This window comes from Hippopotamus amphibius, chromosome 11 (assembly GCF_030028045.1).
Source record: "Hippopotamus amphibius kiboko isolate mHipAmp2 chromosome 11, mHipAmp2.hap2, whole genome shotgun sequence".
Classification (NCBI taxonomy): Eukaryota; Metazoa; Chordata; class Mammalia; order Artiodactyla; family Hippopotamidae; genus Hippopotamus; species Hippopotamus amphibius.
In genome coordinates, this window is record NC_080196.1 from 2,514,804 (window position 1) to 2,531,241 (window position 16,438).

The window sequence follows — 16,438 nt, forward strand, 5'->3', positions numbered from 1 at the left end:
TATGACAGTCTCTAGGTCCATCCATGTCTCGACAAATGTCCCAGTTTCATTGTTTTTTACAGCTGAGTAATATTCCATTGTATGTATGTACCACATCTTCTTTATCCATTCCTCTGTTGATGGACATGTAGGTTGCTTCCATGTCCTGCCTATTGTAAATAGCACTGCAATGAACATTGGGGTGCATGTGTCTTTTTGAACGATGGTGTTCTCTGGGTATATGCCCAGTAGTGGGATTGCTGGGTCATATGGTAGTTCTATTCTTAGTTTTGCAAGGAACCTCCATACTGTTCTCCATAGTGGCTGTATCCATTTACATTCCCACCAGCAGTGCAGGAGCGTTCCCTTTTCTCCACACCCTCTCCAGCATTTACTGTTTGTCAATTTTCTGATGATGCCCATTCTGACCGGTGTGAGGTGATACCTCATTGTAGTTTTGATTTGCATTTCTCTCATAATTAGTGATGTTGAGCAGCTTTTCATGTAGCCTCTTGGCCATCCGTATGTCTTCTTTGGAGAAATGCCTCTTTAGGTCTTCTGCCCATTTTTTGATTGGGTTGCTTGTTTTTTTGATATTGAGCTGGATGAACTGTATATATATTTTGGAGATTAGTACTTGGTCTGTTGATTCGTTTGCAAATATTTTCTCCCATCCTGAGGGTTGTCCTTTCGTCTTGCTTATAGTTTCCTTTGCTGTGCAGAAGCTTTGAAGTTTCATTAGATCCCACTTATTTATTTTTGTTTTTATTTCCATTATTCTAGGGGGTGGATCAGAAAAGATCTTGCTGTGATTTATGTCAAAGAGTGTTCTTCCTATATTTCCTCTAGGAGTTTTATAGTGTCTGGCCTTATATTTAGGTCTTTAATCCATTTTGAGTTTATTTTTGTGTATGGTGTTAGGAAGTGTTCTAATCTCATTCTTTTACATGTAGCTGTCCAGTTTTCCCAGCACCACCTATTGAAGAGGCTGCCTTTTCTCCATTGTATACCCTTGCCTCCTTTGTCATAGATTAGTTGACCGTAGTTTACCTCTGGGCTTTCTATCCTGTTCCATTGATCTATATTTCTGTTTTTGGGCCAGTACCATACTGTCTTGATCACTGTAGCCTTGTAGTATAGCCTGAAGTCGGGAAGCCTGATTCCACCAACTCCGTCTTTCCTTCTCAAGATTGCTTTGGCTATTAGGGGTCTTTTGCGTTTCCATACAAATCGTAAAATTTCTTGTTCTAGTTCTGTGAGAAATGCCATTGGTAATTTGATCGGGATTGCATTGAATCTGTAAATTGCTTTCGGTAATATAGTCATTTTCACAGTGTTGATTCTTCCAATCCAAGGACATGGTATGTCCCTCCATCTGTTTATATCATCTTTGATTTCTTTCATCAGTGTCTTATAGTTTTCTGAGTACAGGTCTTTTACCTCCTTGGTTAGTTTATTCCTAGGTATTTTATTCCTTTTGTTGCAATGGTGAATGGGATTGTTTCCTTAATTTCTCTTTCTGATCTTTCATTGTTGGTGTATAGAAATGCGAGAGATTTCTGTGTGTTAACTTTGTATCCTGCAACTTTACCAAATTCATTAATTAGCTCGAGTAGTTTTCTGGTGGCATCTTTAGGATTTTCTATGTATAGTATCATGTCATCTGCAAACAGTGACAGTTTTACTTCTTCTTTTCCAATTTGGATTCCTTTTATTTCTTTCTCTTCTCTGATTGCTGTGGCAATCCAAAACTATGTTGAAGAATAGTGGCGAGAGTGGACATCCTTGTCTTGTTCCTGATCTCAGAGGGAATGCTTGCAGTTTTTCACCACTGAGAATGATGTTTGCTGTGGGTTTGTCATACATGGCCTTTATTATGTTGAGGTAGGTTCCCTCTATGCCCACCTTCGGGAGAGTTTTTATCATAAATGGGTATTGAATTTTGTCAAAAGCTTTTTCTGCATCTAGTGAGATATCATGTGGTTTTTATCCTTCCATTTGTTAATATGGTGTTTCACATTGATTGATTTGCGTATATTGAAGAATCCTTGCATTCCAGGGATAAACCCCACTTGATCATGGTGTATGATCCTTTTAATGTGTTGTTGGATTCTGTTGGCTAGTATTTTGTTGAGGATTTTTGCATCTAAATTCATCAGTGATATTGGTCTGTAGTTTTCTTTTTTTGTAGTATCTTTGTCTGGTTTTGGTATCAGGGTGATGGTGGCTTCATAAAATGAGTTTGGGAGTGTTCCTTCCTCTGCAATTTTTTGGAAGAGTTTGAGAAGGATGGGTGTTAGCTCTTCTCTAAATGTTTGATAAAATTCACCTGTGAATCCATCTGGTCATGCACTTTTGTTTGTTGGGAGATTTGTAATCACAGTTTCAATGTCATTACTTGTGATTGGTCTGTTCATATTTTCTATGTCTTCCTGATTCAGTCTTGGAAGGTTATACCTTTCTAAGAATCTGTCCATTTCATCCAGGTTGTCCATTTTATTGGCATATAGTTGCCTGTAGTAGTCTCTTATGGTGCTTTTTATTTCTGTGGTGTCCGTTGTAACTTCTCCTGTTTCATTTCTAATTTTATTGATTTGAGTCCTCTCCCTCTTTTTCTTGATGAGTCTTGCTAGAGGTTTATCAATTTTATTTACCTTCTCAAAGAACAAGCTTTTAGTTTTATTGATTTTTGCTTTTGTTTTCTTTGTCTCTATTTCATTTACTTCTGCTCTGATCTTTATGATTTCTCTCCGTCTACTAACTTTGGGTTTTGTTTGCTCTTTTTTCTCTAGTTTCTTTAGGTGTAAGGTTAGATTGTTTATTTGGGATGTTTCTTGTTTCTTGAGGTAGGACTGTATCGCTGTAAACTTCCCTCTTAGAACTGCCTTTGCTACATCCCACAGGTTTTGGATCGTTGTGTTTTCATTGTCATTTGCCTCCAGGTATTTTTTGATTTCCTCTTTGATTTCTTCAGTGATCTCTTGGTTATTTAGTAGTGTATTGTTTAGCCTCCATGTGTTTGTGTTTTTTACAGTTTTTTTCCTGTAATTGATTTCTAATCTCATAGCGTTGTGGTCAGAAAAGATGCTTGATACGATCTCAATTTTCCTGAATTTACCAAGGCTTGATTTATGACCCAAAATGTGATCTATCCTGGAGAATGTTCCATGTGCACTTGAGAAGAATGTGTAATCTGCTGTTTTTGGATGTAATGTCCTATAGATATCTATTAAATCAAGCTGATGTATTGCGTCATTTAAAGCTTGTGTTTCCTTATTAATTTTCGGTCTGGATGATCTGTCCATTGGTGTAAGTGGGGTGTTAAAGTCCCCCACTATTATTGTGTTACTGTCAATTTCCTCTTTCATAGTTGTTAGCATTTGCCTTATGTATTGAGGTGCTCCTATATTGGGTGCATATATATTTATAATTGTTATCTCTTCTTGGATTGATCTCTCAGTCTTTATGTAGTGTCCTTTCTTGTCTCTTGTAACATTTTTTAAAGTCTATTTTATCTGATATGAGTATCGCCACTCCAGCTTTCTTTTGATTTCCAGTTACATGGAATCTCTTTTTCCAACCCCTCACTTTCAGTCTGTATGTGTCCCTAGGTCGGAAGTGGGTCTCTTGTAGACAGCATATATATGAGCCTTGTTTTTGTATCCATTCAGCCAGTCTGTGTCTTTGGTTGGGGCATTTAGTCCATTTACATTCAAGGTAATTATCGATATGTATGTTCCTATTACCATTTTCTTAATTGTTTTGTTTTTGTTTTTGTAGATCCTTTTCTTCTCTTATGTTTCCCACTTAGAGAAGTTCCTTTAGCATTTGTTGTAGGGCTGGTTTGGTGGTGCTGAATTCTCTTAGCTGTTGCTTGTCTGTAAAGCTTTTGATTTCTCTGTCGAATCTGAATGAGATCCTTGCTGGGTAGAGTATTCTAGGTTGTAGGTTCTTCCCTGTCATCACTTGAAATATATGGTGCCACTCCCTTCTGGCTTGCAGAGTTTCTGCTGAGAAATCAGCTGTTAACCTGATGGGAGTTCCCTTGTATGTTATTTGTCCTTTATCCCTTGTTGCTTTTAATAACTTTTCTCTGTCTTTAATTTTTGTCAATTTGACTACTATATGTCTTGGTGTGTTTCTCCTTGGGTTTATCCTGCCTGGGACTCTCTGCGCTTCCTGGACTTGGGTAGCTATTTCCTTTCCCATGTTAGGGAAGTTTTCAACTATAATCTCTTCCAGTATTTTCTCAGGTCCTTTCTCTCTCTCTTCTCCTTCTGGGACCCCTCTAATGCGAATGTTGGTGCGTTTAACATTGTCCCAGAGGTCTCTTAGGCTGTCTTCAGTTCTTTTCATTCTTTTTTCTTTATTCTTTTCTGCATCAGTGATGATCACCATTCTCTCTCCCAGGTCACTTATTCGTCCTTCTGCCTCAGTTAACCTGCTACTGGTTCCTTCTAGTGTATTTTTCATTTCCGTTATTGTGTTGCATATCTCTGTTTGTTTGTTCTTTAATTCTTCTAGGTCTTTGGTAAATTTTTCTTGCAACTTTTCGATCTTTGCATCCAATCTTTTTTTCAAAGTCCTAGATCATCTTCACCATCATTATTCTGAATTCTTTTTCTGGAAGAGTGCCTATCTCCTCTTCATTTAGTCATTTTTCTGGTGTTTTATCTTGTCCCTTCATCTGGTACAAAGTCTTTTGCCTTTTCATTTTCTGTGTCTTTCTGTGGCTGTGATTTTCAGTTCCATAAGTTGAAATACTGCTGATACTGCTTGATTCTGCTGTCTGCCCTCTTGTGGAGGAAGCTATCTAGGAGGCTGGTGGGTGCTTCCTGATGGGAAGGACTGATGGTGGGTTGAGCTGGGTGGGTGGAGCTCAGTAAAACTTTAATCCGAGTTGGTGGGTGGAGCTCAGTGACACTTTAATCTGCTTGTCTGCCAATGGGTGGGGCTGTGTTCCCACCCTGGTGGTCGTTTGGCCTGAGGTGACCCAGTACTGGAGCTTACAGGCTCTTTGGTGGAGCTAATGGCGGACTCTGGAAGGGCTCACGCCCCTGAGCACTTCCCAGAACCCCTGCTGCCAGTGCCCCTGTCTCCTCCGTGAGCCACAGCTGCCCCCCACATCCGCAGGCAACCCTCCAACACCAGCAGGTAGGTTTGGTTCAGTCTCCTATGGGGTCACTGCTCCTTCCCCCTGGGTCCTGGTGAGCACACTTTTTTGTGTGCCCTCCAAGGGTGGAGTCTCCGTTTTCCCCAGTCCTGTGGAGATCCTGCAATCAAATCCCGCTGGCTTTCAGGGTCTGATTCTCTGGGGATTCCTCCTCCCATTGCTGGACCCCCAGGTTAGGAAGCCTGACGTGGGGCTCAGAACCCTCAGGACTTCTGCGGTATAACTGTTCTCCAGCTTGTGAGTCACCCACCCAGCATTTATGGGATTTGATTTTAACGCGATTGCGCCCCTCCTCCTGTCTCATTGCGGCTTCTCCTTTGTCTCTGGATGTGGGGTGGGTTTTTTTTGGTGTGCTCCAGTGTCTTTCTGTCCATGGTTGTTCAGCAGTTAGTTGTAATTCCGGTGCTCTTGCAAGAGGGAGTGAGCGCACGTCCTCCTACTCCGCCATCTTGATTCTTCCGCCAGTAAGGTACTGATGGGAACTCAGCTGCCATTAACACCCTCTAGGGAGGTACTGGAAGACGCGTCTGTCTGACCCTTCTCACCTCACTTGCTTGTGTGACTGGAGGGGAAGGGGGGGCACGTACCTGACTGAGGAGAGAGGTGCTTTCTCACTCACACTCTGTCTTCCTGCGGTCAGCACACTGAATCCAGACTCAGGTCCACTGCAGGTCAGCTCTCTGGCTGCTCTGATTCTTGCATGTGTGTACTTGACGAGGTACCTGGACAGGTAAAAGTTTGCCTGGTAGACCAACGCTGTCCAGGTGCAGCTCCCCAAACCCAGCCTTGCTCCGTCCAATGTGGGAACCAAGTCACGTGGTTACTGAAATTTAGATTAATTGTAATAAAAGGAAAAATCAGGGCCTCGCGCTCCATAGCCCCATAGGGCTGTATGTGGGTCAGCATAGCTACAGAACCTTCCATCCTGCTGGAAAGCGCCCATCTAGACCGTTCGCCGAGCTGCCTCTCTGGCCCCTCGGTAACTCCGTGCTTTTGTTCCCCGCTGCAGAGTCCACGCGGTAGCCCCCGAGATCCCCGCGGGTCGCGAGCCAGCGGCGCGCGTGGCCCGGGCGGGCCGGCCGGCGGGATGGCTCAGTACAAGGGCACCATGCGCGAGGCCGGCCGCGCCCTGCACCTGCTCAAGAAGCGCGAGAAGCAGAAGGAGCAGATGCAGGTCCTGAAGCAGCGCATCGCCGAGGAGACCCTCAGCAAGTCCAAGGTGGACAGGAAGTTCTCGGCCCACTACGACGCGGTGGAGGCCGAGCTGAGGTCGAGCACCGTGGGGCTGGTGACCCTGGACGACATGAAGGCGCGGCAGGAGGCCCTGGTGCGCGAGCGCGAGCGGCAGCTGGCACAGCGCGAGCGGCGGGAGCAGCGGCGCCGGCAGCTGGAGGCGCAGCGCAAGCGGGAGCGCCGGCGGGCGCAGCGGCGCCAGATCCGCAGCCTGTCCTTCTCGCCCGACGACGACGACGACGACGGCCACCCCGCGGGGGGCGCCGCCGACGGGGACCCGGGCGCCGAGCCGGCCGCGCGCGCGCGGGCCCGGCGGCCCCTGGGCAAGGACCCGGCGGTGGACACGAGCTTCCTGCCGGACCGCGAGCGCGAGGAGGAGGAGCGGCGGCTGCGCGAGGAGCTGCGGCGCGAGTGGGAGGCGCGGCGCGAGCGCGTGAAGCGCGAGGAGGTGGAGGTGACCTTCAGCTACTGGGACGGCTGCGGGCACCGGCGCGCCGCGCGCATCCCCAAGGGCAGCACGGTGCAGCAGTTCCTCAGGCGGGCGCTGCAGGCGCTGCGCCCCGACTTCCGCGAGCTGCGCGCGGCCAGCGCGGAGCAGCTCATGTTCGTCAAGGAGGACCTCATCCTGCCGCACTACCACACCTTCTACGACCTGATCGTGGCGCAGGCGCGCGGCAAGAGCGGGCCGCTCTTCGCCTTCGACGTGCACGACGACGTGCGGCTGCGCAGCGACGCCGCCCTGGAGAAGGACGAGTCGCACGCGGGCAAGGTGGTGCTGCGCAGCTGGTACGAGAAGAACAAGCACATCTTCCCCGCCAGCCGCTGGGAGCCCTACGACCCCGAGAAGCGCTGGGACCGCTACACGGTCCGCTGAGGCCGCCCCCGCGCCCCCCTGCCCCGGTCGGCGCGCCCCGGTGGCCCTGGCCTCTGCCCTGAAGTTCAATAAAGGCCGAGGCCTGGCGTTGTGCGGATGCGGTCCTTCCGTGGCTGGCGTCCTCGTCGGCCGTGGGGTGGGCTTCGCAACGGTTCTGGCGTCGCCTGGCTCTGCTGGGCCGGGTGGGAGCCCCGCGCGGTGGGTGGGAGGGAGGGGCAGCGCTGCTCTGACTCAGGTCACCGCGTTTGGGCCAGGAGTCGTGGGCGTGGACTTGGCCCCCAGGCCCCAGACCGTCCGGGTTCGGGCCCCAGCCCAGCTTCTTCCTTGCAGTGTGATCTGAGGCAAACTGGTGGAGCCTCTGTGCATCCGCTCCTCTCCCGTAAATACAGGTGCTCGTAATACTTGAGATGAGCAGGAGGATGAAATGAGGCAGTGTCTGCAAAGCACTTGGAACTCAGTAAGTACCTGCTCGTACTCTTCTGCTCTTGGTTAACTTATTTGAAGCAGTGCTGTGACCCGTTTGAGAACCGTCTGAGGACAAAGGCGGACCTGCCCGTCACTTTTCCCAGGATCAGGGGAGCAGCCCTGCCCTGCGTGTTGCTCCGCTGGGTCGTTTAGCCCCAGGAGTCAGGGGGAACGGAAAGCTGGTGTGTTTGGGGCGGGGCTGCGGGGGTCAGGATGACTGCTTTCCCTCTTGTCTCAAGCTCCAACACGGCTCTGTACAGCCTGGCCACAGGTCCCGCCGTTGTTTAAGAGTTTAATGTCTCATTCGTCGTGAATGTCCTTGTGTTCATGTTGACGTCTCAAAATATTGCACTAAATTATTTATCTTGACTGCCGGGTGTTGGGGTGTCCCCCCTCCTGTGCCTTAATGCCCAAGGCCGGTGCTCACTCATTTGACCCGGTCCCAGCTCCGACCATGACAGGGACACTGTGTTCGGAGATCCTGCCTCGGCCCATAAACAAGAGCGTGCACCAGGACCCTGGTCCTCTAGGGCCATGGGTCTCAGCCGTGGCTGGCCCTTAGGACCACGTGGGAAGCTTTTAACCGTCCCCACTCCCAGCTCACACCCAGGGCCCGGATCTGCGGTGGGGGGGGGTAGACATCAGCGTGGTTTGCAGCTCCCCAGCCCCCAGGTGTTCCATGTGAATCGGGTTTGAGAGGGACGGTGTCACCGTTGCCTCCTCTCTGCCTCCTACTGACTCCTCCCCTCCCCCAGGCTCCGTGCGGTAAGCGCGCCCGGGTGGGGGCCCTGGGCTCAGGGGTCTAACCTCCTGGCTCTGATTTACTCCACTGGGTGTGAAATGGATGCTCACAGCCCAGAGTGTGATCCTCCGTGTGTCAGGTGCTTTTTCCCTTCTGGCTTGTTTCAGGATTTCTGTCTTTATCTTTCATTTGCTGTATTTTAAAAATGATCTGCCTAGGGATGTTTTTGTTTATTTGTTTTGGGTTATTTGGGGGGGGTTGTTTGTTTTTTTGCATTTATCCTGTTTGGTCTTCTCTGAGCCTCCTGAATCTGTGCTTTGGTGTCTGACATTAATTTGAGGAAATTCTCAGTCATTATTGTTTCAAATATTTGTTCAGTTCCTTTCTTTCTTCTCCTCTGGTACTCCTGTTAAGTGTATGTTGTACCTTCTGTAGTTGTTCCACAGTCCTTGGCTCTTCTGTTTTGTTTGTTTTTATTTATTTACTTGCTTGTTTAATCTTTGTTCTCTTTGCTTTTCAGTTTGGGGGGTTTCTGTTGAGATATCTTCAGGACCAGAGAGTCTTTCCTTGGCTGGGACCAGTCCACCCATAAGCCCATCAAAGGCCTTCTTCGTGTCTGTTTCGGTGTTTTTGATCTCTAGCGTTTCTTTCTGGGTCTTTCTCAGGATTTCTGTCTCTCTGCTTATGTTGCCCATCTGTGCTCACACGCTGCCTACTTTATCCATTCGAGTGCTTAGCATATTTAAGTTCCTAGTCTAATGAATCATCTAACGATTGTTCTAACATCTGGCTCCGATGTTTCCTCTGCCTCTTCAAATTGTGTTTTTTGCCTTTTGCTTTGCCCTGGAACATGTTTCTTGTGAGCTGGACATGATACACCAGGTAAAAGTGAGCCTCTGCCCCTGGACTGTGGGCTGCAGAGGCGGTTCTCAGGGGTTTTTTCCACCCCACTTATGTGGAACAGGATGGCTCGAGGGGGCTGGAGTTGGGGTATCCCTTCCCTGGGGTCAGCTAGGCTCTGACAGCACCCCAGCTGGTTGGGCTCTGGTGAGCACGTGTTTTCTGAGGGCAGACCTCAGTTGAGAAGAACAGAGCGCTCTGGTGCGTTCAAGATGGTTTCCTTGCTCCTCCCCCTGTTGGAACCTGATTGAGCTCCTGGAGGTGAAACTCACAAACATGTGCCCCACCCCCACCCCCCGCCAATGACCAAGTGCCCTGAGTTTTTATATCTGAGCTGTGCTCTCTGAGCTGAAGTCATTCACTAACCACAGTCCGGGTGTCCGGTTTCTACCGGAAGTCGCTGTGATGCTGTGTATCCAACTGTGTGTCTCTCCAGTTTTGGGGGGCAGCGTTGCCCTATGACCTTCCTTCTCTGGCAGTTCCAAGAAGAGCTGTGGATTTTTCAGTTTGTTTGAGCTTTTACTTGTTAGCGTGGAGTGGTGACGTCTAAGCTCCTTACATGCCTAAACCAGAAACCAGAACAGCACTCCCCCCCCGCCACCGCCCCAGTATTTAGAAGCGTTCTGATAATTCCAGCCTCTTGAATACACACGTCCTGAGCCCCTGACCTGCCCCGGTCGGGGTTGGGGTCTCCCGGTCATGCGTGGCCGATGCCCTGGGAATCCCGCCACCTGCCTCAGGGGCTGCACCCGTGTTTCCCGTATCTCACGCCATCTTCTTTCCAATTTGCTTCCTCTTTTTGGTGGAGCACATCCTCCTTGGCTTTATGATCAGGGGTTTTGAGAAGTATTTGCTTTTAGAGCTTGAACATCTGAAACTTCTTCCTTCTACCCTCCTGTGCCACTGAACGTGTGGCAGATGGACAGCACTGCCTGGTGAGACGTTAAAGGCATTTTTGCCCTATAGTCTCATAGTTTGCGTTCTTGACTGTTCCACTAAGTACCTTGAGCAGAAGCTTGCGTGTAGGAGGGCTCACACTAAACCCAGGAAGACCGTCCCAGCCCCTCCAGGGAGGAGAGGCTGAGGCCAGCTCCCCCGACCTCTCACCCTCCCTTCCTCTGTGTGTCCAGGCTGCCCCATCCTCCTGTCCGGCGCTCCATCGAAGAGACCGCTTCTCGGACGGAGAAGCCATCCTTGGCCGAGTCATCTGAATTCTCAGTCCTCTCCCTGTGAAATCGCCACAGCACTTGGCACTTGTCGTACATTCTGTGTTGTGCGAAGCTTTTCCCTCATGTCTGCATGTGGAAGCCCTTACACCCAGGCATCCAGCCTTTACGAGTCCTGTCTCCCTGGACTGCCTGGACCTCAGAACTGTTGGTCTAACTGACTTGGATGAAGGCGATATTTACTCTGGGCTGTTCCAAGCACGGCAACACGTGTACGTGCCCAGACCTCAGCTGGCTCCAAATCTTCCTGGGTGGAATCCAAGCCTGAAGCAGACAGGATGCCTGGGCCACTGTTTCAGAGGCTCCTTTCCGAATGAGTTCGGGGCAAGCTGCTACCTCCTCTGGTGGTACCGATGGTTCCACAGAGCACAAGACACAACCCACCCCCCTCCTGTCCTGCTCCTGATCCCCAGCCAAGACCCCAGGGACACACTCAACGTTGCTCGACCTCTGTGATGTCTGTGCTCTGAGCAAAGTGCTGCATCTCCGCATCCCCTCTCATTGGACCGTTATTATTGGGCAGTGCCCGTTCTTGAACTTGCAGACCTTGTAAAAGATGATCCACAATAAGGGCCGATACTTAGTCGGTGCTGGAAACTACGCACTCCTGCTGCTGCAACTAATTTAACCCTTAGGGGATCCTGTGAGACCGTTCTGTTACTCCCAACGTACAGATGAGGGGCAGAGAGCCTGGCGCTACGGAGCCGTGAGGCCAGAGCTGCCCCTGGTACAAAGCCCTGGATTTGGCTGTGGTTCAGCCATCTTGGGGATGCGTGTGACTTTCCAGAGTGGACATGCTATTTTTCCCACCAGGCATACATTCCCTCGGTGTCCTTTTGGGGACCACAGTGTCACCCCTTCTCGGACCCTGTGTGGCTCAGGTGGTGCTGTACCAGCCCCTGGGCCCAGCCGTCTGCTTTGTCATCTTCTGGCCACTGTGGTGGGTTCAGGGCTGAGAATGACCTGGGTCAGGAGAAGTGGGCACCCCCGGCACTGTGGTGGCAGTAACTGTCAACAGCTCTCCTCTGGGGTCACCGCTTATAGGACGATGTGTGTCCCCAGCTTCCAGAGGCCCCACACAGAGCCAGGCTGCCCAGCACGAGGCTGATACAGGAAAGCAGGACGGACAAGCAGGCAGGGGACACCAGCTCCTGGGGACGTGGCTCAGGGCCCTGGGTCTCCCCACGCTGAGGATCCTGGACTCCCCCCGCTGTTCTAGGGGACAACCAGGGTCCACAGAGGGACATGCCCCCCGAGTTCTGGCTGACACGCAGCCTGAGCTGGGCTGGTTGTCACAGTGCCCGCTCCTGGCGCGCAGAGGGGCTCGGTCACCGTGTGCCTTGGGTCCCCGTTTAGGTCATAGGAGAAGAAACAGCTTCCCTTTTATTTTAAGCTGCCATCCTAGTTCTGGCTTCTGTGGAGCCCAGAGGAGCCCCCAGGTGACTCCGTCCCAGCAGCAGGACCTCCCAGCTAAGCCCAGTAGATCCACAGAACCACTTGAGGTAGTAAGAGCTGTGGAAGCCAGTACGTTTAGAGGTCTTTTGTTACACGGCAATAGAACTGAAATCCCCTCCAGAAAGACTGCCCCGACGCGTGTACGTTCTCCTCCGTAGTTTATGTGAGTGTTGCCTTCCCCAGACCCATATCCACACGGGGCGTTTTTTTCGCCTGTGCAGGGTGATAGGTGAAGATTGCGTTTCAGCGTTGATTTGAATTTCTGTAGCTGCTCGTGAGACGCAGCCTTCCTCCTTGTTTCTTAGCCGCGTGTAGCTGTTCTGTGAACCGCCCACCTGTGATTTGCCTTCATTTCTGTTTTCACTCTTTACAACTTATTACCTTTGTTCTTCCCTATGGCAATATTTTATCCAGTGTTTCATCTGTGTCTAACATGTTTATAACTTTTTTGATGTACAGAAGTTTTTCATTTCAGGGCACATAAAATCCCTCCATCATTGCATGCTTTCCGCTGTAACCCCACGTCGTAGACTTTTACTCAGCATCCCAGCCACATTTTTCCTTACATAATTTGCCTTTGCCAGTGGGTTCCTTGGGGCGAGCTCTTCAGCTACCTTCAAGCGTGTTTAGTCTGTGTAATAAGCTTCAGGGAAGGACATTAGCCACCGACGACCTTCTCACGGTGCCCTTCCCCTTCACCTTCCGCAGAGCCCCCTTTACAGGCAGGGTGGCCTCTGCCCTGCTGGCCTCTCCCTGCTGTGTTTCCTCTTCCAGGCAGACGGGGCGTCTCGGGTCACCACTCCACGCTCTAGCCCCCGTCCCCCCGCCACCACCCGAGGAGCCTGTCCCTTCGCCTCGGAAATGACATACCCACAGCAGCCCTGCACAGGGGCAGGGGGTGGAGCAGGGAACAGCATAGCACAGTGACCCCGGGCCCGGGCCCAGGGCAAGGCCGTCTGGACGTGAATCACGGCTCTGCCGCTTACCAGCTGGGTAGCCTCGGGCGAGTGGCTTAACCTCTGCATGCTGGACAGCGTAGGGCCACACTAACACGGTAGCCACTGACCACACGGAGCTAGGGAGCCCCCGAAACATGGCTACTTCTGAGCTGAGATGTGCTGTGAGCGTGAAATGTAAACAGGAATCCAAACGTGAGCAGCACGAAGGACTAGAAACCATCTCAGCAGGAAGCTTTCTGTGTTAGTTACCTGTTGAAATGATAATATTTGGGATATATGGGAGGACATAAAAAAATTATTAGCATTAGCTTGCGTTCATGTCCTTTTGCTTTTTCATCATGGTCATTAGGAAATGTGAAGTTACCTGTGTGGCCCTCTGGGGGACAGTGGCAGAGAACATCAGAGCAGAGGACAGCTTCTGCCTCGCTTTGCCAACGTCGCCCGTAGTTCAGGCGTGGAGGCGTCCACCGAGAGAGCAGTAACCAGTGTTCTGACGGTGTTTCGTTAGTTTCTGAATAAACTGCACAGACCACACGTGCTTCACCTGACCCGCGAGAGACAGACTCCACTGCAGGTCAAGCAGGGAGATGCCGCGTGGCGAGATGGAGCTGAACTTCGCAGCTGAAGGGGTGAGAAGCTAAACCGCTCGCCATCGGGGGCAGGGTCCTGGCTGCTGCCCGCCTGCTGCGGGGGGACACGGAGCAGATCACCGTGGAAACACGTTCTCCTCTGGCCCCGGTGTTGTCCTTTTTCTGACACCAAATGCGTGGGGTGCTTCTCACCACAACCAGTGCTCCGACACCCGCTGGGTGTCCTGCAGCTCAGTTCAGTTCTGACACTATATCACCCGGACTGAGCACAGACCCCCAAGACCGTCCTCACTTCAGGCTCAAACCACAAATGAGGTGCCCAGGCCACGCCCACTTTGGCCAGGCTGGCTATAAACCTGGGGATTCCCGTGACCCACCCCCCTCTGGTTTGAGAACTCGCTAGAATGACTCAAAGAACTTGAAAGAAGACTTTACTCATGTGCACTGATTTATTGCAAAGAATACACGTCAGGATCAACCCAGTGGACGAGAGGCACCTGGGGAGGCCGGGGGAGGGCCCCCCCCCCCCCCCCCCCCGCCAGGATCTCAGTGTGTTCACAGCCTGGAAGCTCCCTGAACCCCACGGTTCAGGGTTCTGTGGGGTTTTGTAGCATAGACGTGACGGCTGGCATCACGGGCCATTAGTGATTGGAAATCGGCAGCCCATCCCCCTCCGCAAAGGGCAGAGCTGGGGCTGAAAGTGCCAACCCTCCAACCACAAGGTCGGCTTCTCCGACTACCCCGGTCCGTCCTAAAGCTGCCCGGGGCCACCAGGAGTCACCTGATTAACGTCAGCTCAGGGGTAGTCGCAGGGCTCGTCGCGCATGACAGACACGCTCATCACTTGGGAGATCCCAGGGGCCTTAGGAGCTCTGTGCCTGGAGCTGGGGGTAAAGACCAGGCGCACGTTCCTCCTCCTACCGCAGCCCATAGAAGCAACCTCTGCCTACGCCAGTGGCTTCCAGACGCATTCGGCCACGGCCCTGACATACCACCCACGTCCTGAACGAGAGCACAGATGACGACGCACACGGCTACGCGTGTGCGGGTGTGACGCTGAACAAAAGGTTCACACAGCGTCCAGGAACTCACGCTCACCCTTACTGTGTGCTGTGTGCTCTGATTGTCCCAGTTCAGTTCACTTCTCTCCCATTCCGTGGCGCCTGGATTTTTGCTGTTGTTCTGGTTTGTTCTGTTTTAATGCGGCTCCGACGCATGAGACGGGTTTCCCGACCCACTAATGTGTCTCAGGCCACAGTTTGAAGGACACTCAGTAGCCAAGACTCTTTGCATTTCCTCTCTGAGACTTGATAAAAAGGTGGGAGACCTGAAAACACTGTCTGCAAAGCAGAGTCGCCTCCTGCACCAGCCGGTAAAGACGCAAACTTGTGGAGTAAGAGACGAAGCCCGGGAAGCCTCAATCGTCCAGGTGGAAAGAAGGAGAACAGGTGACAGCAGAGGAAAGACTGCATCCTCTCAGATGGTCTCTCTTCCAAGCAGTGCCGAACGCAGGGTTTTCAGGCAGTGGCTTCTTTCGGGGACCCAGAGCGGTGCCCCAGGACTCAGTGCCACACCTACCCCCTCTTCCGGCCAAGCCTCTGCCCTGAACCCTCTGACTTTCTCGAGAAGGCCAGCTTCCTGGAGTCTGGACGGCCTCACCACACGACACCCAGAGCTGGCACGTGGACCACTACAGAGATCTCCATCCAGAGACAGGGATGCAGAAACGGATGGGGAAGGAGCCCCAGAAAGGGATTTCAGCTGGAAGAAGAAAGTGTGCCCCAGGAAGGACAGCAAGGGCTTTGTTCTTCAAGCTGTCCTCCCAGCCTGGTGAGGCTGAGCCAGGTGTGTTCGGTTATCCCAGGGAAGCATGTGGCTTTTATGCTCTTTCTTTCTCCCTGGGCTAAGTTGCCCCGCCCAAGGGGCCGTGTCTGACATCAGTGCAGTTACAAATCCTCATTTGTGGGTGTGCGGAGCATGGAGAACTTCAAGAGGGTCAGAGGCCAGCTGCCCCATGCAGGACAGAGAGGAGAATTTATTTTGTAATACGCTTTTAAAATTTACAATTGATAAAAAATTTTTAAAATAAAATAAAGTTTACCATCGAAGTGAAGCATTTTCCCCACGTTGTCTTCAAAAACACCCCACAAAATATTTTCATCTCAATTTCTCCCTTTTCATGCTTTTAAAAAATAAATGTATACTCCATACCTGTCTTCAGAACATACAAATTTAGAAGATGCAGTTTTTCAGTGCTCTAGATTTTTAAAATTATTGTCCTCAGTAATGACAGGTCAGCGTAAAGAAAATACAGGCCTCACTTCTATTTTTCCACAATTGCTTTCAAATTAGGCTTTCTCTCCATGGTGGCAGCATCTCCTATGCGTTCTTTGTGATAATTTAGATGTGCATTTGTATATCCTGGGAAAGATGCCTAGAATCTTTTCCTATTTTTAAAAAGTTGAAAGTCTACTAACCTAAACATGCAATGTTTTAGAAGGTAGCAAAGCCTCTTTTCAAATCAAATAATTGTGGGGTTAAGTTTCTCCCTTGGACCATTAGGACACAATTCGTCACAGAGCCCAACTGAGGCGCTGCCTTCCAAACTCACAAACAGAGTCTCTGGAACCCGCCTCCCTCCTAACTGAAATGGGAATCCTTCTGGACTCAACTGATTTCATTTCAATTTGGGGGTGAGAAGCAGGAGGAGGGAGAAAACTTTTTAAAAATGATAAAACTGCCTCCTCCACCCACCCTGCTCCCCCTGTGCACCTACTATATTTTTCCGATTATTTTTAAGAGGATTAAAACTCACCCCACCCAGACCCAACCACACCTCCTT

At 50.6% G+C, this 16,438-nt stretch overlaps 1 protein-coding gene across 1 annotated transcript; it reads left to right on the plus strand.

Annotated features, from left to right (window-relative positions):
• The first annotated feature begins 6,239 nt into the window (after positions 1-6,239).
• On the plus strand, positions 6,240-7,259 carry FAM50B (family with sequence similarity 50 member B). The gene has a single exon (XM_057700527.1). The coding sequence runs from the start codon at positions 6,240-6,242 to the stop codon at positions 7,257-7,259; it is 1,020 nt and encodes a 339-aa protein (XP_057556510.1).
• Positions 7,260-16,438: the final 9,179 nt, after the last annotated feature.